This window comes from Symsagittifera roscoffensis, chromosome 6 (assembly GCF_963678635.1).
Source record: "Symsagittifera roscoffensis chromosome 6, txSymRosc1.1, whole genome shotgun sequence".
In the NCBI taxonomy this organism is placed as follows: Eukaryota; Metazoa; Xenacoelomorpha; order Acoela; family Convolutidae; genus Symsagittifera; species Symsagittifera roscoffensis.
Genome location: NC_087067.1, coordinates 37,481,338 through 37,503,800, shown reverse-complemented (window position 1 = coordinate 37,503,800; position 22,463 = coordinate 37,481,338). Strand labels below are relative to the sequence as shown.

The 22,463-nt window shown below is 30.5% G+C and overlaps 1 protein-coding gene across 1 annotated transcript in view; it reads left to right on the top strand.

Moving 5' to 3' along the window:
- Nucleotides 1-22,463, top strand: part of LOC134847618 (amyloid-beta A4 precursor protein-binding family B member 3-like) — a 38,416-nt gene that overhangs the window by 14,197 nt on the left and 1,756 nt on the right. Inside the window, exon 2 of the mRNA XM_063864744.1 lies at nucleotides 20,968-21,112. Within this exon, the coding sequence (XP_063720814.1) occupies nucleotides 20,968-21,112 (145 nt within the window). The remainder of the gene's footprint in view (nucleotides 1-20,967; nucleotides 21,113-22,463) is intronic.

The window sequence follows — 22,463 nt, the reverse complement described above, 5'->3', positions numbered from 1 at the left end:
TTTTCATAACAAGTCTTTCTGTTTTTTGAGTAAATAAAAATGAATATGATTTTCTGTGAAATTTTTAGCTTCTGAACTTAATGTCAATATGACTTAATTATCGTGAGTTTTATTTGTTTAATTTCATGCTTTAGAAGCATGAATGGCTTTTCTGAGTTTTGTATGTTTTCCGTGATGATTCTCCCAGCTCTCTGACTAAATTTGATTATAACTAGTCGAAACCGATTTTAGATTTTTTCATTTGTTTCAATATTTTTTGGTGATGAACTATTTTGTTCTATTGTTCAGTTGTTCCGTTTTTCTCAACAAGTCTTTCTGTTTTTTTGAGCAAATATAATTGAATATGATTTTCTGTGCAATTTTTAGCTGAGTAAGTTAATGGTAATTTGACTTACTCATCGTGATTTCTATATGTTTAATTTCATGCTTAAGAAGTATAAAACGCTTTTCTGAGTTTTGTCTGTTTTCTGTGATGCTTCTCCCAACTCTCTGAATATTTTTATTCGTTTGTTTTTTTTGGTTGCCTGCTTCTGGTAAGTTGATGTCCTACAGCTTTTTCGTTGTTTTTTTGTTTGATTGCTTGAATTGATTTCGACTTTTTGCCGTGATGACTTTCCCAGCTCTCTGACTAGATTTGATTATAACTAGTTTGGATCTGATTTTAGATTTTTTCATTTGTTTCAATATTTCTGGTGATTAATTTTTTTGGTCTATTGTTCCGTTTTTCATAACAAGTCTTTCTGTTGTTTGAGTAACTAAAATTGAATATGACTTTCTGTGAAATTTTTAGCTTATGAACTTAATGTAATATGACTTAATTATCGTGAGTTTTTTACGTTTAATTTCATGCTTTAGAAGTATGAAACGCCTTTCTGAGTTTTGTGTGTTTTCGTTGATGAGTCTCCCAGCTCTCTGACTTAATTTGATGATAACTAGTTTGAATCTGATTTTAGATTTTTTTTTCATTATCAATTTTTTTTGGTGATTAACTATTTTCTTCTATTGTTCAGTTGTCCCGTTTTTCATAACAAGTCTTTGTTTTTTGAGTAAATGAAATTGAATATATTTTTTCTAAGAAAATTTTAGCTTAGTAAGTTAATTGTAATATGACTTACTCATCGTGAGTTTTATAAGTTTAATTTCATGCTCTAGAAGTAAGAAACGCTTTTCTGAGTTTTGTGTGTTTTCCTTGATGACTTTCGCAGCTCTCTGACTCAATTTGATTATAACTAGTTTGGATCTGATTTTAGATTTTTTCATTTGTTTCAATATTTTTTGGTGATAAACTTTCTTCTATTGCTCAGTTGTTCCGTTTTTCATAACAAGTCTTTCTTTTTTTTGAGTAAATAAAATTGAATATGATTTTTGTGAAATTTTATTTTTTGAACTTCATGGTAATTTGACCTATTTATGGTGAGTATTATTTGTTTAGTTTCATGCTTTAGAAGTATGAAACGCTTTTCTGAGTTTTGTGTGTTTTCCGTGATGGCTCTCCCAGCTCTCTGACTAAATTTGATTATAACTAGATTGAATCTGATTTTAGATTTTTTTTTCATAATCAATATTTTTTGTTGGTTAACTATTTTGTTCTATTGTTCAGTTTTCCGTTTTTCATAACAAGTCTTTCTGTTTTTTCAGTAAATAAAAATGAATATGATTTTCTGTGAAATTTTTAGCTTCTGAACTTAATGGTAATATGACTTAATTATCGTGAGTTTTATTTGTTTAATTTCATGCTTTAGAAGCATGAATGGCTTTTCTGAGTTTTGTATGTTTTCCGTGATGATTCTCCCAGCTCTCTGACTAAATTTGATTATAACTAGTTGAAACTGATTTTAGATTTTTTCATTTGTTTCAATATTTTTTGGTGATGAACTATTTTGTTCTATTGTTCAGTTGTTCCGTTTTTCTCAACAAGTCTTTCTGTTTTTTTGAGCAAATATAATTGAATATGATTTTCTGTGCAATTTTTAGCTGAGTAAGTTAATGGTAATTTGACTTACTCATCGTGATTTCTATATGTTTAGTTTCATGCTTAAGAAGTATAAAACGCTTTTCTGAGTTTTGTCTGTTTTCTGTGATGCTTCTCCCAACTCTCTGAATATTTTTATTCGTTTGTTTTTTTTGGTTGCCTGCTTCTGGTAAGTTGATGTCCTACAGCTTTTTCGTTGTTTTTTTGTTTGATTGCTTAAATTGATTTCGACTTTTTGCCGTGATGACTTTCCCAGCTCTCTGACTAGATTTTATTATAACTAGTTTGGATCTGATTTTAGATTTTTTCATTTGTTTCAATATTTCTGGTGATTAATTTTTTTGGTCTATTGTTCCGTTTTTCATAACAAGTCTTTCTGTTGTTTGAGTAACTAAAATTGAATATGACTTTCTGTGAAATTTTTAGCTTATGAACTTAATGTAATATGACTTAATTATCGTGAGTTTTTTACGTTTAATTTCATGCTTTAGAAGTATGAAACGCCTTTCTGAGTTTTGTGTGTTTTCGTTGATGAGTCTCCCAGCTCTCTGACTAAATTTGATGATAACTAGTTTGAATCTGATTTTAGATTTTTTTTCATTATCAATTTTTTTTGGTGATTAACTATTTTCTTCTATTGTTCAGTTGTCCCGTTTTTCATAACAAGTCTTTGTTTTTTGAGTAAATGAAATTGAATATATTTTTTCTAAGAAAATTTTAGCTTAGTAAGTTAATTGCAATATGACTTACTCATCGTGAGTTTTATAAGTTTAATTTCTTGCTTTAGAATTAAGGAACGCTTTTCTGAGTTTTGTGTGTTTTCCGTGATGACTCTCCCAGCTCTCTGACTTAATTTGATTACAACTAGTTTGAATGTGATTTTAGATTTTTTTTTCATTATCAATATTTTTTTGGTGATTAACTATTTTGTTTTATTGTTCAGATGTCCCGTTTTTCATAGCAAGTCTTTGTTTTTTGAGTAAATGAAATCCATAATGATTTTCTGTGACATTTTTAGCTCAGTAAGTTAATTGTAATATGACTTACTCATGGTGAGTTTTATAAGTTTAATTTCATGCTGTAGAAACATGAAATGCTCTACTGAGTTTTTTCTGTTTCCCTGATGATTCTCCCAGCTCTCTGACTAAATTTGATTATAACTAGTTTGAAACTGATTTCAGATTTTTTTCATGTGTTTCAATATTTCTGGTGATTAACTATTTTGTTCTATTGTTCAGTTGTCCCGATTTTCATAACGTCTTTGTTTTTTGAGTAAATTAAATTGAATATATTTTTTCTGTGAAATTTTTAGCTTAGTAAGTTAATTGTAATATGACTTACTCATCGTGAGTTTTATAAGTTTAATTTCATGCTTCAGAAGTATGAAACGCTTTTCTGAGTTTTGTGTGTTTTCCGTGATGACTCTCCCAGCTCTCTGACTTAATTTGATTATAACTAGTTTGAATCTGATTTTAGATTTTTTTTTTCATTATCAATGTTTTTTGGCGATTAACTATTTTGTTCTATTGTTCAGTTGTCCCGTTTTTCATAGCAAGTCTTTGTTTTTGAGTAAATGAAATCGAATATGATTTTCTGTGAAATTTTTAGCTTTGTAAGTTAATGGTAATAAGACTTACTTATCGTGAGTTTTAATGGTTTAATTTCATGCTTTTGAAGTATGAAACGCCTTTCGGAGTTTTGTCTGTTTTCTGTGATGATTCTACCAGCTCTCTGAATATTGTTGATTAAAACTAGTTAGCATCATGACGTTTTGTTATGAGTGGTTGTCTCTGTCATGTTTTGTTGAAGCCGGCTTTTATTTGTTTATTTTGATTGTTTGCTTTAAGTTGAAAGCCTGAAGCTGTTACCATTCTTTTTGTGAATTTGGCTATTTTCACTACCCGATTATTCTCCCAGCTCTCTGAATACTTTTGATTGAAACTGGTTTATCGGATTCTCGGGTTTTTTTTTTTCAATTCTTGTTTTGGTGATTAACTTAACTGTTTGGATGCTTTGTTCAATTTTCTATCTTCAATAACAAATTTTCCAGCTCTTCGAGTAATTGTAAATTCAAAGATTTTTATCTGTTTTTAAGCTGTGTAAACTAATGGTTTTATCACTTAATCACCATTGGTTATAATTGTCTAGTTCCATGCTGAGAAGCATCAACGCTCTGTTTTCAATATTCCTCTTTTTTCCGTGTCGATTCTCCCAGCTCTCTGAATAGTTTTGATTACAACTAGGTAGTATCTGATATTTAAACAACCAAATGATGACTTTCAGTTTTGAATTAATCATTTTTGTCGTGTTATGTTGAAGCTAGCTTTTATTCGTTTGTTTTTTTTTGGTTGCCTGCTTCTGCTAAGTTGATGTCCATCAGCTTTTTCGTTTTTTTTTGGTTTGATTGCTTAAATTGATTTCGATTTTTTGCCGTGATGACTTTCGCAGCTCTCTGACTCAATTTGATTATAACTAGTTTGGATCTGATTTTAGATTTTTTCATTTGTTTCAATATTTTTTGGTGATAAACTTTTTTCTATTGCTCAGTTGTTCCATTTTTCATAACAAGTCTTTCTTTTTTTTGAGTAAATAAAATTGAATATGATTTTTGTGAAATTTTTATTTTTTGAGTTTCATGGTAATTTGACCTATTTATGGTGAGTTTTATTTGTTTAGTTTCATGCTTTAGAAGTATGAAACGCTTTTCTGAGTTTTGTGTGTTTTCCGTGATGACTCTCCCAGCTCTCTGACTAAATTTGATTATAACTAGTTTGAATCTGATTTTAGATTTTTTTTTCATAATCAATATTTTTTGCTGGTTAACTATTTTGTTCTATTGTTCAGTTGTTCCGTTTTTCATAACAAGTCTTTCTGTTTTTTGAGTAAACAAAAATGAATATGATTTTCTGTGAAATTTTTAGCTTCTGAACTTAATGGTAAAATGACTTAATTATCGTGAGTTTTATTTGTTTAATTTCATGCTTTAGAAGCATGAATGGCTTTTCTGAGTTTTGTATGTTTTCCGTGATGATTCTCCCAGCTCTCTGACTAAATTTGATTATAACTAGTTGAAACTGATTTTAGATTTTTTCATTTGTTTCAATATTTTTTGGTGATGAACTATTTTGTTCTATTGTTCAGTTGTTCCGTTTTTCTCAACAAGTCTTTCTGTTTTTTTGAGCAAATATAATTGAATATGATTTTCTGTGCAATTTTCAGCTGAGTAAGTTAATGGTAAGTTGATGTCCTACAGTTTTTTCGTTGTTTTTTTGTTTGATTGCTTAAATTGATTTCGACTTTTTGCCGTGATGACTTTCCCAGCTCTGACTAGATTTGATTATAACTAGTTTGGATCTGATTTTAGATTTTTTCTTTTGTTTCAATATTTCTGGTGATTAATTTTTTTTGGTCTATTGTTCCGTTTTTCATAACAAGTCTTTCTGTTGTTTGAGTAACTAAAATTGAATATGACTTTCTGTGAAATTTTTAGCTTATGAACTTAATGTAATATGACTTAATTATCGTGAGTTTTTTACGTTTAATTTCATGCTTTAGAAGTATGAAACGCCTTTCTGAGTTTTGTGTGTTTTCGTTGATGAGTCTCCCAGCTCTCTGACTAAATTTGATGATAACTAGTTTGAATCTGATTTTAGATTTTTTTTTCATTATCAATTTTTTTTGGTGATTAACTATTTTCTTCTATTGTTCAGTTGTCCCGTTTTTCATAACAAGTCTTTGTTTTTTGAGTAAATGAAATTGAATATATTTTTTCTAAGAAAATTTTAGCTTAGTAAGTTAATTGTAATATGACTTACTCATCGTGAGTTTTATAAGTTTAATTTCATGCTGTAGAAATATGAAATGCTTTTCTGAGTTTTTTCTGTTTCCCTGATGATTCTCCCAGCTCTCTGACTAAATTTGATTATAACTAGTTTCAAACTGATTTCAAACTTTTTTTCATGTGTATCAATATTTCCGTGATTAACTATTTTGTTCTATTGTTCAGTTGTTCCGTTTTTCATAACAAGTCTTTCTTTTTTGAGTAAATGAAATTGAATATATTTTTTCTGTGAAATTTTTAGCTTATTAAGTTAACTGTAATCTGACTTACTCATCGTGAGTTTAAAAATTAATTTCATGCTTTAGAAGTATGAAACGCTTTTCTGAGTTTTGTGTGTTTTCCGTGATGACTCTCCCAGCTCTCTGACTTAATTTGATTATAACTAGATTGAATCTGATTTTAGATTTTTTTTTCATTATCAATATTTTTTGGTGATTAACTATTTTGTTCTATTGTTCAGATGTCCCGTTTTTCATAGCAAGTCTTTGTTTTTTGAGTAAATGAAATCGAATATGATTTTCTGTGAAATTTTTAGCTCAGTAAGTTAATTGTAATATGACTTACTCATGGTGAGTTTTATAAGTTTAATTTCAGGCTGTAGAAGTATGAATTGCTTTTCTGAGTTTTGTCTGTTTTCCGTGATGATTCTTCCAGCTCTCTAATTGTTCTTTTTTCGTTTGTTTGTTTTTGGTTGCCTGCTTCTGCTAAGTTGCTGTCCTACAGCTTTTTCGTTGTTTTTTATTGGTTTGATTGCTTAAATTGATTTCGATTTTTAGCCGTGATGACTTTCCCAGCTCTCTGACTAAATTTGATTATAACTAGTTTGGATCCGATTTTAGATTTTTTCATTTGTTTCAATATTTCTGGTGATTAACTATTTTGTTCTGTTGTTCAGTTGTTCCGTTTTTCACAACAAGTCTTTCAGTTTTTTGAGTAAATAAAATTGATTATGATTTTCTGTGAAATTTTCGCTTTTGAACTAAAGTGGTAATATGACTTACTTATCGTGAGTTTTTTAAGTTCAATTTCATGCTTTAGAAGTATGAAACGCTTTCCTGAGTTTTGTCTGTTTTCCGTGATGATTCTCCCAGCTCTCTGACTAAATTTGATTATAACTAGTTTGAATCTGATTTTAGATTTTTTTTCATTTATTTCAATTTTTTTTGGTGATTAACTATTGTTCTATTGTGCAGTTGTCCCGTTTTTCATAACAACTCTTTCTGTTTTTTGAGTAAATGAAATTGATAATGATTTTCTGTGAAATTTTTAGTTCAATAAGTTAATTGTAATATGACTTACTCATGGTGAGTTTTATAAGTTTAATTTCATGCTGTAGAATTATGAAATGCTTTTCTGAGTTTTGTCTGTTTCCCTGATGATTCTCCCAGCTCTCTGACTAAATTTGATTATAACTAGTTTGAAACTGATTTCAGATTTTTTTCATGTGTTTCAATATTTCTGGTGATTAACTATTTTGTTCTATTGTTCAGTTGTCCCGTTTTTCATAACAAGTCTTTGTTTTTTGAGTAAATTAAATTGAATGTATTTTTTCTGTGAAATTTTTAGCTTAGTAAGTTAATTGTAATATAATTTAGTCATCGTGAGTTTTATAAGTTTAATTTCATGCTTTAGAAGTATGAAACGCTTTTCTGAGTTTTGTGTGTTTTCCTTGATGACTCTCCCAACTCTCTGACTTAATTTGATTATAACTAGTTTGAATCTGATTTTAGATTTTTTTTCATTATCAATATTTTTTGGCGATTAACTATTTTGTTCTTTTGTTCAGTTGTCCCGTTTTTCATAGCAAGTCTTTGTTTTTGAGTAAATTAAATTGAATATATTTTTTCTGTGAAATTTTTAGCTTAGTAAGTTAAATTGTCATATGACTTACTCATCGTGAGTTTTATAAGTTTAATTTCATGCTTCAGAAGTATGAAACGTTTTTCTGAGTTTTGTGTGTTTTCCGTGATGACTCTCCCAGCTCTCTGACTTAATTTGATTATAACTAGTTTGAATCTGATTTAAAATTTTTTTTCATTATCAATATTTTTTGGCGATTAACTATTTTGTTCTATTGTTCAGTTGTCCCGTTTTTCATAGCAAGTCTTTGTTTTTTGAGTAATTGAAATCGAATATGATTTTCTGTGAAATTTTTAGCTCAGTAAGTTAATTGTAATATGACTTAGTCATCGTGAGTTTTATAAGTTTAATTTCATGCTTTAGAAGTATGAAACGCTTTTCTGAGTTTTGTGTGTTTTCCTTGATGACTCTCCCAGCTCTCTGACTTAATTTGATTATAACTAGTTTGAATCTGATTTTAGATTTTTTTTCATTATCAATATTTTTTGGCGATTAACTATTTTGTTCTTTTGTTCAGTTGTCCCGTTTTTCATAGCAAGTCTTTGTTTTTGAGTAAATTAAATTGAATATATTTTTTCTGTGAAATTTTTAGCTTAGTAAGTTAAATTGTCATATGACTTACTCATCGTGAGTTTTATAAGTTTAATTTCATGCTTCAGAAGTATGAAACGTTTTTCTGAGTTTTGTGTGTTTTCCGTGATGACTCTCCCAGCTCTCTGACTTAATTTGATTATAACTAGTTTGAATCTGATTTAAGTCTTTGTTTTTTGAGTAATTGAAATCGAATATGATTTTCTGTGAAATTTTTAGCTCAGTAAGTTAATTGTAATATGACTTACTCATGGTGAGTTTTGTAAGTTTAATTTCAGGCTGTAGAAGTATGAATTGCTTTTCTGAGTTTTGTCTGTTTTCCGTGATGATTCTTCCAGCTCTCTAAATGTTTTTTTCGTTGGTTTGTTTTTGGTTGCCTGCTTCTGCTAAGTTGATGTCCTACAGCTTTTTTGTTGTTTTTTATTGGTTTGATTGCTTAAATTGATTTCGATTTTTAGCCGTGATGACTTTCCCAGCTCTCTGACTAAATTTGATTATAACTAGTTTGGATCTGATTTTAGATTTTTTCATTTGTTTCAATATTTCTGGTGATTAACTATTTTGTTCTGTTGTTCAGTTGTTCCGTTTTTCACAACAAGTCTTTCAGTTTTTTGGGTAAATAAAATTGATTATGATTTTCTGTGAAATTTTTGCTTTTGAACTTAATGGTAATATGACTTACTTATCGTGAGTTTTTTAAGTTCAATTTCATGTTTTAGAAGTATGAAACGCTTTCCTGAGTTTTGTCTGTTTTCCGTGATGATTCTCCCAGCTCTCTGACTAAATTTGATTATAACTAGTTTGAATCTGATTTTGATTTTTTTCATTTATTTCAATTTTTTTGGTGATGAACTATTTTGTTCTATTGTGCAGTTGTCCCGTTTTTCATAACAACTCTTTCTGCTTTTTGAGTAAATGAAATCGATAATGATTTCCCGCGAAATTTTTAGCTCAGTAAGTTATTTGTAATATGACTTACTCATGGTGAGTTTTATAAGTTTAATTTCATGCTGTAGAAAAATGAAATGCTTTTCAGAGTTTTGTCTGTTTCCCTGATGATTCTCCCAGCTCTCTGACTAAATTTGATTATAACTAGTTTGAAACTGATTTCAGATTTTTTTCATGTGTTTCAATATTTCTGGTGATTAACTATTTTGTTCTATTGTTCAGTTGTCCCGTTTTTCATAGCAAGTCTTTGTTTTTGAGTAAATTAAATTGAATATATTTTTTCTGTGAAATTTTTAGCTTAGTAAGTTAATTGTAGTATGACTTACTCATCGTGAGTTTTATAAGTTTAATTTCATGCTTCAGAAGTATGAAACGCTTTTCTGAGTTTTGTGTGTTTTCCGTGATGACTCTCCCAGCTCTCTGACTTAATTTGATTATAACTAGTTTGAATCTGATTTTAGATTTTTTTTTTCATTATCAATTTTTTTTGGCGATTAACTATTTTGTTCTATTGTTCAGTTGTCCCGTTTTTCATAGCAAGTCTTTGTTTTTGAGTAAATGAAATCGAATATGATTTTCTGTGAAATTTATAGCTCAGTAAATTAATTGTAATATGACTTACTCATGGTGAGTTTTCTAAGTTTAATTTCATGCTGTAGAAGTATGAAATGCTTTTCTGAGTTTTGTCTGTTTTCCGTGATGATTCTCCCAGCTCTCTGACTAAATTTGATTATAACTAGTTTCAAACTGATTTCAAATTTTTTTCATGTGTTTCAATATTTCCGTGATTAACTATTTTGTTCTATTGTTCAGTTGTTCCGTTTTTCATAACAAGTCTTTGTTTTTTGAGTAAATGAAATTGAATATATTTTTTCTGTGAAATTGTTAGCTTATTAAGTTAATTGTAATCTGACTTACTCATCGTGAGTTTAAAAATTAATTTCATGCTTTAGAAGTATGAAACGCTTTTCTGAGTTTTGTGTGTTTTCCGTGAAGACTCTCCCAGCTCTCTGACTTAATTTGATTATAACTAGATTGAATCTGATTTTAGATTTTTTTTTTCATTATCAATTTTTTTTGGTGATTAACTATTTTATTCTATTGTTCAGATGTCCCGTTTTTCATAGCAAGTCTTTGTTTTTTGAGTAAATGAAATCGAATATGATTTTCTGTGAAGTTTTTAGCTCAGTAAGTTAATTGTAATATGACTTACTCATGGTGAGTTTTATAAGTTTAATTTCAGGCTGTAGAAGTATGAATTGCTTTTCTGAGTTTTGTCTGTTTTCCGTGATGATTCTCCCAGCTCTCTGAATATTTTTTTTCGTTTTTGTTTTTGGTTGCCTGCTTCTGCTAATTTGATGTCCTACAGCTTTTTCGTTGTTTTTTATTGGTTTGATTGCTTAAATTGATTTCGATTTTTAGCCGTGATGACTTTCCCAGCTCTCTGACTAAATTTGATTATAACTAGTTTGGATCTGATTTTAGATTTTTTCATTTGTTTCAATATTTCTGGTGATTAATTATTTTGTTCTGTTGTTCAGTTGTTCCGTTTTTTACAACAAGTCTTACTGTTTTTTGAGTAAATAAATTTGAATTTGTTTTTCTGTGAAATTTTTAGCTTTTGAACTTAATGGGAATATGACTCACTTATCGTGAGTTTTTTAGGTTTAATTTCATGCTTTAGAAGTATGAAACGCTTTTCTGAGTTTTGTGTGTTTTCCGTGATGAGTCTCCCAGCTCTCTGACTAAATTTGATTATAACTAGTTTGAATCTGATTTTAGATTTTTTTTTGATTATCAATATTTTTTGGTGATTAACTATTTTGTTCTATTGTTCAGTTGTCCCGTTTTTCATAGCAAGTCTTTGTTTTTGAGTAAATGAAATCGAATATGATTTTCTGTGAAATTTATAGCTCAGTAAATTAATTGTAATATGACTTACTCATGGTGAGTTTTCTAAGTTTAATTTCATGCTGTAGAAGTATGAAATGCTTTTCTGAGTTTTGTCTGTTTTCCGTGATGATTCTCCCAGCTCTCTGACTAAATTTGATTATAACTAGTTTCAAACTGATTTCAAATTTTTTTCATGTGTTTCAATATTTCCGTGATTAACTATTTTGTTCTATTGTTCAGTTGTTCCGTTTTTCATAACAAGTCTTTGTTTTTTGAGTAAATGAAATTGAATATATTTTTTCTGTGAAATTGTTAGCTTATTAAGTTAATTGTAATCTGACTTACTCATCGTGAGTTTAAAAATTAATTTCATGCTTTAGAAGTATGAAACGCTTTTCTGAGTTTTGTGTGTTTTCCGTGATGACTCTCCCAGCTCTCTGACTTAATTTGATTATAACTAGATTGAATCTGATTTTAGATTTTTTTTTCATTATCAATATTTTTTGGTGATTAACTATTTTATTCTATTGTTCAGATTTCCCGTTTTTCATAGCAAGTCTTTGTTTTTTGAATAAATGAAATCGAATATGATTTTCTGTGAAGTTTTTAGCTCAGTAAGTTAATTGTAATATGACTTACTCATGGTGAGTTTTATAAGTTTAATTTCAGGCTGTAGAAGTATGAATTGCTTTTCTGAGTTTTGTCTGTTTTCCGTGATGATTCTCCCAGCTCTCTGAATATTTTTTTTCGTTTTTGTTTTTGGTTGCCTGCTTCTGCTAAGTTGATGTCCTACAGCTTTTTCGTTGTTTTTTATTGGTTTGATTGCTTAAATTGATTTCGATTTTTAGCCGTGATGACTTTCCCAGCTCTCTGACTAAATTTGATTATAACTAGTTTGGATCTGATTTTAGATTTTTTCATTTGTTTCAATATTTCTGGTGATTAATTATTTTGTTCTGTTGTTCAGTTGTTCCGTTTTTTACAACAAGTCTTACTGTTTTTTGAGTAAATAAATTTGAATTTGTTTTTCTGTGAAATTTTTAGCTTTTGAACTTAATGGGAATATGACTCACTTATCGTGAGTTTTTTAGGTTTAATTTCATGCTTTAGAAGTATGAAACGCTTTTCTGAGTTTTGTGTGTTTTCCGTGATGAGTCTCCCAGCTCTCTGACTAAATTTGATTATAACTAGTTTGAATCTGATTTTAGATTTTTTTTTTGATTATCAATATTTTTTGGTGATTAACTATTTTGTTCTATTGTTCAGTTGTACGTTTTTCAGAACCAATCTTTGTTTTTTGAGTAAATGAATTTGAGTATAATTTTTCTGTGAAATTTTTAGCTGAGTAAGGTAATGGTAATTTGACTTACTCATTGTGATTTCCATGTTTAATTTCATGCTTTAGAATTTTAAAACGCTTTTCTGAATTTTGTCTGTTTTCTGTGATGATTTTCCCAGCTCTCTGAATATTTTTGATTACAACTAGGTAGTATCTGATATTTAAACGACCAAATCTTGACGTTCAGTTTCAAATGGTTCATTTTTTATTTTTATATTCTGATGTTTTCCGTAATAATTCTCCCAGCTGTCTGATTAAATTTGATTATAACTAGTTTGAATCTGATTTAGGATTTTTTTTTCATTACCTTCATTATTTTTTGCTGGTTAACTATTTTGTTCTATTGTTCAGTTGTTCCGTTTTTCATAACAATTCTTTCTGTTTTTTGAATAAATAAAATTGAATATGATTTTCTGTGAAATTTTTAGCTGAAAAAGTAAATGCTAATATGACTTACTCATCGTCAGTTTTATATGTTTATTTTCATGCTTTAGAAGTCTGAAACGCTTTTCTTAGTTTTTTCTGTTTTCCGTGATGATTCTCCCAGCTCTCTAAATTTTTTCGATTACAACTATTTAGCATCTGATTTCATCAATTATGTTTGGTGTTTAATTTGACTTTATTTCTCGATGATGATTCTCCCAGCTTTGTGACCATTTTCGATTAAAACGTTTCTATCAGATTTTAGGTTTTTTCAATTTCTGTTTTATTGGTTAACTGTTTGGATCCAATGCTAAGTTTATCTGCTCTCAATACCAATTCTTTCAGTTCTTTGAGTAGTTGCAATTTAAAGTATTTTTTAAGCGTTTTTTTAAGGGTATCATCAATTGTTCACCATGTTGTAAATGTCTCATTTCATATTTCGGATCATAAAAGCTGGTTTTTTGATACTTTTCTATTTAACGTGATGATTCTCCCAGCTCTCTGACTCATTTTGATTACAACTAGTTAGCATCTGATCTTCAAACGACCAAATCTTGACGCTCAGTTTTGAATGGATGGTTTTCTCTGTCGTGTTTTTGTTAAAACCAGATTTTATTCGTTTGGTTTTTCTTGCTTGCTTTAGGTTGAAAGCCTGAAACTCTCAACATTTTTTTTCATATATTTTGGTTGTTTAATTTGGCTATTTTTTCGACCCGATGTTTCCCAGCTCTGACTACTTTTGATTGAAGTTAGTTCATCTGATTCCTTGATTTTTTTGTTTTAATTCTTGTTTTGGTGGTTAACTGTTAGGATGTTCTGTTTAGTTTTCTGTCTTCAATAACAAATTTTCCAGCTCTTCGAGTAAGTGTAATTTGAAACAATTTTTATCTGTGTTTTAAGCTGTGTAAATTAATGGTAATATAACTTGTTTATCATGAGTTATAAATGTCTAGTTTCGGGCTTAGAAGCAAAAATGCTCTGTTTTTAATATTCCTCTATTTTCCGTGATGATTCTCCCAGCTCTGAATAAATTTGATTACAACTAGTAGGTATCTGATTTTTTAACGACTAAGTCTTGGCGTTGAGTTTCAAATAGTTGATGTTCTCTCTTGTTAGGTTCTGATGTTTTCCGTGATGATTCTCCCAGCTCTCTGAAAAATTTGTTGATAGCCTACAGCTGCTTCTATTTTTATCAATTATGTTAGTTTTATTTCATGGCTGGTAAGCTTCTAATTTGATGCCGCGAAGCTTGATCTCTTCTGAAACAATTGTTTTATTTCCCTGATGGTTTTTTAACTCCCTAATTATTTTTGATTACAGCTCTTTTGCATTTGATCTTTAATCAATCAATTCAGGACGTTCATTTTTGATTCGCTGATCTTTCGATTAAGCTAATTTTCTTTTTTTGTTGGCTTACTTGCATAAGTCTGATGATCTCTTATCCTTTTGAGATTTTTGTTGGTTTGGCCCTGGTCAGTTATTATTTTTCCGTCATGACTCTTCCACTTGACTAATTTTGTTTCAAGTTAGTTTAAGTCCCAATTTTGATTGGTTCCCATAGTTTAATGCTTTTTTGATGGCTTAGTTTTTTGTTATGGTTTTCAATGTTTCTTTAAACGACAAAACCATGAAGTTCAGTTTTGAAAGCTTGATTTTTTCTCCCTTGTTGTATCAGGTTGACAGCCTACAGCCTACATCATTTTTGTCTTTTGAGTTTGATTTTAATTTTTCTCACTGATGATTCTCCTAGCTCTGACTAATTTCGATTAAAAATAGTTTTAATCTGATTTTAGGTTTTTTCATTGCTCACCTCTCTCAAGGTCGTTAGCGGTTTTGTTTTAATTCTTAGTTTTCCTGTTTTTAGTGAAAATTTTTTGAGCTTTGAGTAATTGTAATATAATATGAGTTGCTCTGAAATTCTTAGGTTTTTAACTTAATGGTAACTTAAGTTACACATCATTACTAGTAAATGTCTCATTTTATGCTTTAGAAGCATGAAATGTTTTTCCAATTTCGTCTTTATTCCGTGATAATTTTCCCAGCTCTCTGACTTATTTTGATTACAACTAGTTAGCATTTGATCTTCAAACGAAGAAATCACGCTCCGTTTTGAATGAATGGTTTTCTCTGTCGTGTTTTTTGTTAAAACCAGCTTTTGTTCGTTTGTTTTTGTTTGCTTGCGTTTAGTTGATAGCCCTTAGCTGCTTCTATTTTTTCATATTTGTCGATGGTTTAATTTGATTTTACTTTTTCTCCTTGACGACTCTTCCAGCTTTCTGACTAATTTTGATTAAAACTAGTATATCTGATTTTCGATTTTTAGTTGTTTCATTTATTGTTATAGTGGTTAACTGTTTTGATGCACGGTTTATTTTTTCTGTTCTAAATAACAATTCCTTCAGCTCTTTGAGTAATTGTTATCTATAATTGGTTTATCTGTGTTGCTAGCTTTGTTATTAATGGCCTTATCACTAGGTCACCATGAGTTTTAAATGTCCGATTTCATGCTCAGAAGCTTTAAGGCTCTTCTTTTGAAGTTTCTTTTTTTTGTGGAGATTCTCCCATCCCTCTGACTAATTTTGATTACCACTAGCTAGCATCTGATCTTCAAACGACCAACTCATGGTTTTTAGTTTTGAATGGTTGTTTTCATCTTAGTTTGGTTCTATGTTTTGGTTTTGATCTTTTTCGTGAGAACTCTTACAGCTCTTTGACTAGTTGTGATTTATTGATGTGCTCAATGACTTAATAGTTTGCACTAATCTGATTTTTTGATTTTGTTACCGCTTGTGTTGATAACTCATTAACACTATTGGTTTTTAGTTTCGTAATTTAGGTGTATTATGACTTGATCATCATGGCTTATAAGCTTCTAACTTCATGCCTCGAAGCTTGATATCTAAAACAATTGTTTGTTTCACTGATGGTTCTTCAACTCTTATTTTTTTTTATTACAGCTAATTTGCATCTGATCTTAAATCATTCAATTCGTGACGTTCATTTTTGAAAAGTTGTTTTTCCCACTGATCTTTTGCATAGGCTAATTTTCTTTTTTTTTGTTGGCTCACTTGCTGAAGTCTAATTTTGGCCCTGTTTTGTTATTGTTTTTCCGTCATGACTCTCCCACTCTTTGATTTTCTGTCTCTCGTAGAGCTAGCATTTTTTTCGTTTGTTTTACTGGCTTGTAACAGGTTGACAGCCTACAGATGTTCTTTTCATTTTTGTCTTTTGTTTAGTTTGATTTTAGTTTTTCTCAGTGATGATTATCCTAGCTCTCAAACTAATTTTGATTAAAACTATTTTCAATCCAATTTTTGATTTTTTCATTGTTCATCTCTTTCTAGGTCATTAGCTGTATTATTTAAGTAATTACATTTCTGTTTTTAATAACAAGTTTTTCAGTTTTGTGAGTAATTGTAATTTAGTATAATTTTCTGAAATTTTTAGCTGTAATTTTATGATAACTCTCGCCCATCAGGAGTTTTAAATGTCTAACTTTTTGCTTTAGAAGGACAAATCATTTTTCTAAAATTAGTCTATTTGTAATTTTTCCGTCATGACTACTGACTAATTCTCCCACCTCTGGCTAATTTCATTTAAAATTAGTTTCTATCTGAGTTTTGAATTGTTCAAATGATTCAATGCGTTTCTGGTGGTGATTTATTCAGTTCTGTTTAAGTTTCTCAGTTCTATGTTTTATGTTTTCATCATTATCTTTTTTCAGTTTTTGAGTAACTTTAATTAATATAATTCCATCTGATTTTTTCTTCTTTGTGGTTCGATGATATGATCACTTGTTTGCTATTTTTCAAGCTAACTATCCCCAGTCTTTGATTGAATTTGAATAAATTTAGTTTTCTTCTGAGCGTTTAAAATGATGGTTTGTTACAAACGCGTGTTTGCACATTCTTTTCTTTGTTTAATAATTGTTCCGGCCATTGAAAACGTGAAGGAACTTTGTATTCGGTTGTGTTTTAGGTTTTATAGTTCACGCACAATCAGGTACCCTAAATAATCATCGAACTGGGTTGATTGATATATCATATTAAAGCCATTTCGCTTCGAAACACATTGAAAAATTCTCAAAATTTACTTCTTGTGTCGAGAAAAACCGATTTGAAAATTTTTGTACTATTTTAAGCCGTTTACAGTAGCTCTTTCATAATTAATTACAATTTACTCGAGTGAATAAAGTTTTTGAGATTTTTAAAGCCATTTCGGGAATCAAAAACCTCAAAGTTTAAAACATTGATTTTTTTAAAATGTTTGTATATCTATTTTTTGTTGTTTTTTTAGTCATTTATATCAAAAAGTGTTGTCCAGTTTGCCTATTTTACTATGATCGTCGAAGATGGCTAAATTATAGTTTTATGTCAGATTCTTTTATCACACCAGGCACTACACTAATTCGAAATAATTTTTTTTCTTGTAGTTTTTTGAAGACTATGGCCGGAACATTCTGTGCTACTTGCACAGTAACCGGCTAGCCTTATTTTAAAGTAGGTTCTGCTTGTAAGTAAGAATTTGATGAACTTGTTGATTCTTTTTGCAGCTCTTTTTTTGCGCACTAAAACTTAAGAAAAGCAAATCTAGCTGAAACGATTGCTCGTGAGTTGTTTGATTTCGTTAGAATTTTTTGAGCTGATTGTTTGAGAACCTCACGTTTCACGAAAATAGGGGACCGCTCATCTATATCTATCTATCTATACATACTATATTTAAATGCGAGTGACAGCTATCTCCCATGTTTAAGTATAATAATTTTGCATGTTTAACGAAATGATTTTTTCATGTTTAAGCTATATCATATGTTGCAATGCTTTAAAAAAATTTTCAATTACTTTTCCGCAAGGTCATTAATTTTTCAATAATTTTTTTTCGAGGCTAAATTAAGTCTGTCTGTTTGTCTGTATACCTGTTTTTTTAAATTAATTTGATTATGTCTATCTACCCATCTCCTAATTTTTAAACTTTCATCTATTATCTATCTATTATATATTTAAATGCGAACTTCACTATCTCGCCATGTTTAAGCCTTTTCAACGTAATATTTTCGCAGGTTTAACAAAAAAATTTTTTTTCACGTTTAAGCTATATCGTATATTGCAATGGTGAAGGTTTTTTCGATTTTTCAGTTAGTATTTAGTGTGTATTTCATCAAGTTGAAATTAGCAACCCAATAGTGGAATGTTGTCAGAGTTGTCCCAGGTTTTGAGATTCTGGCCTCCATATATGAATAACCAAATCATTTTAGTTTACGAGATAGGCAATTTTCGAGATTTTTCAAAATTTTCTAGATAATTTAATTTGAAAAAATTTAATTTTTTTGAAATTCTCGCCCTGTATTTGCGAATCTTGCCTCGAAATCTCACTCCTCAAATCCTTGTCGTTTTCGAGATCTGAGGTTTTTCTTATGATTTTTTCAAACAATTTTTAATAACTTAGATTTTAAAAAATTACGAAACGTTGAGGATTTCAATCCTGTTGTTAGATATTGTGAGGGTACTCTCAGGGGTAGCGGACCTTGCCTCTGATTATGACTGCTCAAATCTTTGTAATTTTCGAGGTATGACGTTTAGGATTTTCTCAAAATTTTTCAGAGAACTTAGATATAAAAAGAAATTTGAATTTATCATCTCTGTAGTGAGGGTCTGTCAGGGTACTCTCAGGAGTTGCGAATAAGGCCTCCTAATATGACTGCTTTAAACCTTGCAGTTTTCCAGAGATGACGTTTTTTGTGATTTTTTTCAAAAAAATTTTCATGAAAATTAAATTAATTTTTTTTTCAAAGTTTGAAATTCCTAACCTGTAGTTGGGGGCTGTCAGAGTAATCTCGGGGGTTGCATTTTCGGCCTCCAATTAAGAATGCCCAAATCTTTTCAATTTAAGAGTTACGACGATTTTTGTGATATTTTTGGAATTTTTCAGAAAACTCAAATTACTGAATAATTCCTTAAAGTGAAATTCCCAACCCTGTAGTTGTGTGCTGTCAGATACTTTCAAAAGTTGCAAATTTTGCCATCAAGTAAGACTGCTCAAATCTTGGTAGTTTTCGAGATGTGAAATTTTTACTGGTTTTAAAAAAATTCCTTTTTTTAGAAAACTTAAGTTGAAGTTTCTCAAAATTTGAATTTCTCAAGGTTGTAGTTGGGTACTGTAAGAGCACTCCCAGGAGTTACAAATCTTGCATCCAAATGCGACTGCTCAATTGCTTTTTTTTCCCAGATGTGACGTTTTAAATTTTTCTTTTCAAATTTTTCGAAGATCTTATAAAAAGCTTTACAAAATTTTATGGTTCTTCAAAATTTGTGAAAAAAAAGACTTGAGTAAAAAAACTTTGCAAAATTTGTAACTACGAACCCTGTTTTTGGGTGCTGTGAGATTACACTCAAAAAATTCAGGTCTTATTTCCAATTTATGCGGTTTATTATGAGTCCCGGAGGTGCGTTACACGCTAGTTACTATTAGGGCTGAAGATCAACAAACGAACACTAGATGATGAGCTTGTTTAAAATTGGTTTGTTTCAAGATGATTCTTGAATACGTAGTTTTTTTTCAAAAAAATGTGAACAGACCAGTTGATTTCACTGGAGGCTATCTGTTCACATGTTATTGAAAATGATTAGTATTTCAGGATGTTCTTGAAACAAGCCGATTTTTTAAGCTTGTAATGTGATTTTGCTTTCTTCAGCAATCATATGAAATTAGATTTCTACACTTTTTTAGAATTGTAGAAATCTCAGCGCAAACTCAGGGTTTTAATCTCTAAAATTCCCGTTTTCAAGTCCATTTTGGACAAAATTTCTTTCGAATTTCGGTAAATTTTTTACATTAACCAAAACCAAATGATCGGAGCGACACTATGAAACTATCAATATTTCGTATCAAATACTTAACAGTTTTTTCCGGGTCCGCAAATTCCAGTTTTCCTCATCTGAACTAAGTTTCGCATCGTAGTGAATGCTTTCTCGAATAAGCGGAGTAAAAAAATTGTTCATGCAACGTGAAACATTCTCAGCGAGAAAATGGTAACAATCAGTGTAAAAACTTTTCATGCAACGTGAAACATTCTCAGCGAGAAAATGGTAACAATCAGTGTAAGAACGTTTCTCAGTTTTCACGCAAAAAAAATCTTGGTGCAAATGAGGATTACTGGAATTTGCGGACCCGGAAAAAACTGGTAAATCCTTGAAGCCAAATTTTGAAAGTTTCATAGAGGGTAGCTCTGATCATTTGCTCTTGGTCTATGCAAAATCTTTACTGGAATTCGGATAATGTTTTTAATGTCTTTAAGGAAATGTTGTCCAAAATGGACATTGAAAATAGGCATTTTAGAGAGTAAACTTCTGATTTTGCGCTTAACTTTGTCCACTAGTGTATTTTCCTGCAAGACCAGAGCCGTATCTCAAACAATCAGCTTCAGTTAATCGCAGTTTCTCCAACTATAATAGTGATTCATGATTCCCAGTGCCGCCGTGCACAGGAATTTTCCGACTGGTGGGGTGCGTTTTTAAGTTGCACCATTTGAATAGCTCGTGCTCTGCTGAATAACCATGTTTTGCGGTGCTCACATTTTGTAGGAAGAAAATAGCCGTTTTGTACAGTTTATGAAATTAGACGGAAAATAGCGTGAATTCTGCGGGCACTAACTCAAATTTAGTTCTTATTGTCATCGAAAACGCATTTTGAAAAAATAATTACGATTGTTCATCTAGAAATGGCTGTCGTAAAATATTACCTAAGAAAATTAATTTGTTATCTTTTCTCGTAAAGAAGCTTTGAATGATCTTCAATTACCTCATCACTCTTTATAAAAAAAACTTTATTTAAAATCAACTTTGCAGTCTTTTTGGTAGAATGATAGATAACAAACCCCAATGTATTTCCAGTTTCTGTGTGCGCTTACGTTTTAAAAATTTTTGATTATTTTTAGATATCACCTCGCAAGTAAGTGATATAACTATTCAAGCTTACACGTGGAGGCTTTGGGCTTTTCGTTCGTCTAACTCATGAAAGTCTATACATACTTAATTCTTCCAAGCTGTAAAATCCTCTTTCATAATTGAATTCATTCGGAAGTCTCTCTCTCTGCTATTTTAGCTATCTCTCTTTTCTGGGAATTGGGAAAGATGCCTGTAAATTTGGCTACATTGTGAGCACTTGTCGCAACCAGTTCATATGCCACGTACTGCATTGTCCGGACTCGGCTGGACCCCTGGCTAAATCTGTCGAATCTGCTTGCAAGGTAAAAAGTATTTCAAATCTCATTTGTTCAGCCCATTTATTGCCTTAACAAGACGAAATAGTTCCTTTGTTGGTTCGATCAGTTGCTAACCGAGACTATCTACCATAATGTGAAATAATAGAGCCGCATTACAGCTTTGAATCTTGGATTCATACCCGGGGTCTCCTTGGGTTGACGCCAAATTATTGTTTTAAATGTTTTTTGTATCCGTCTTATAGTTCATCTTTTTTTTTCTAGCTCGTGATTATGGTTAAAGGACAATCTGAAGAAAGGCGTTCTAAGCTAACAGGCATACATACCGATTTAACCCATTAAAATCGTGCTTTTGAAGTCAGTAGGTCTGAGATTTGTTTTTGAAGTGGTGAAATCCGTCTTGACATCCGCAATGGAGGTGTTTGAACGGTAGCTCATCGATCTCTCCTGTAGAACTTCAAAACATGCAATCAAGCAAGCAAAGCGTTGAATCTGATAATGCTAATTGGTGAAAATAGGGAATACAATTACAGAAACTTGTCTATAAGTCGATCGTTGGTAATGGAAAAACTTCGCTTTATGCTTAAACAGGTTCCTTTATTTTTAGACTGTTTTATTCCTTTTATGGATGCCATCATTTAGAATGATTCAATGTGCTTTCTCCATTTTTTGTGGAGGTAATTCTTGTTGGGTGCTTACTTTCTTAACAATTCTTCTTCGTGTCTTTGATTTTCCGCCCATTCATGCCTAGTGGTATTTTCAGCTTTCATAAAAGAAGACTAGGTGAAACGAAAACATCTCTCGTACGTACGCGAAAATAAGACATGACGTCTTTGAATTTAATCGCCTACGCGCAGAGGGTAACTTCCATTTGAATGCAAACGTAAGGTATCCTTATGTCTAAATTATCAAAGTACATGTAATTTTTTTTACGCTTGCGATCAGCAAGCGTTATCAAACTATAAGACTTTTTGTCGGGTGAACAACTTGTTTAACAGAATCATTTGAATCACTTGTATCAATTTTTTTTTTTGCGTTCCCAGCCACTCTAGCCTGGAGGTAACGATTATGTCTTGGACGGCAAAGATCCGGGGTTGAATCTCAGTAGGACCCGCTAATTTTTAATCCCAATTAATGCGGCCTGTTTTTCATCGGTCTAATGACGTAATTTTGGGTATTTTCAAAGCAAACCCAATTTTAACACTTCCCTCCGCACTTTTCAAGTTGGTTGTATGCTTACCAATCGGTTTGTTGAAATTAATTTTTTCGTTTTGAAAAATGTTTTCACGTTTTGCGTTTTTTTTTTGTTTTTTTTTAACACACTTCTACTGAGTTTGAAAAAAATGAATCAATTGAAAGACTGTCCACTTCCCTGTCT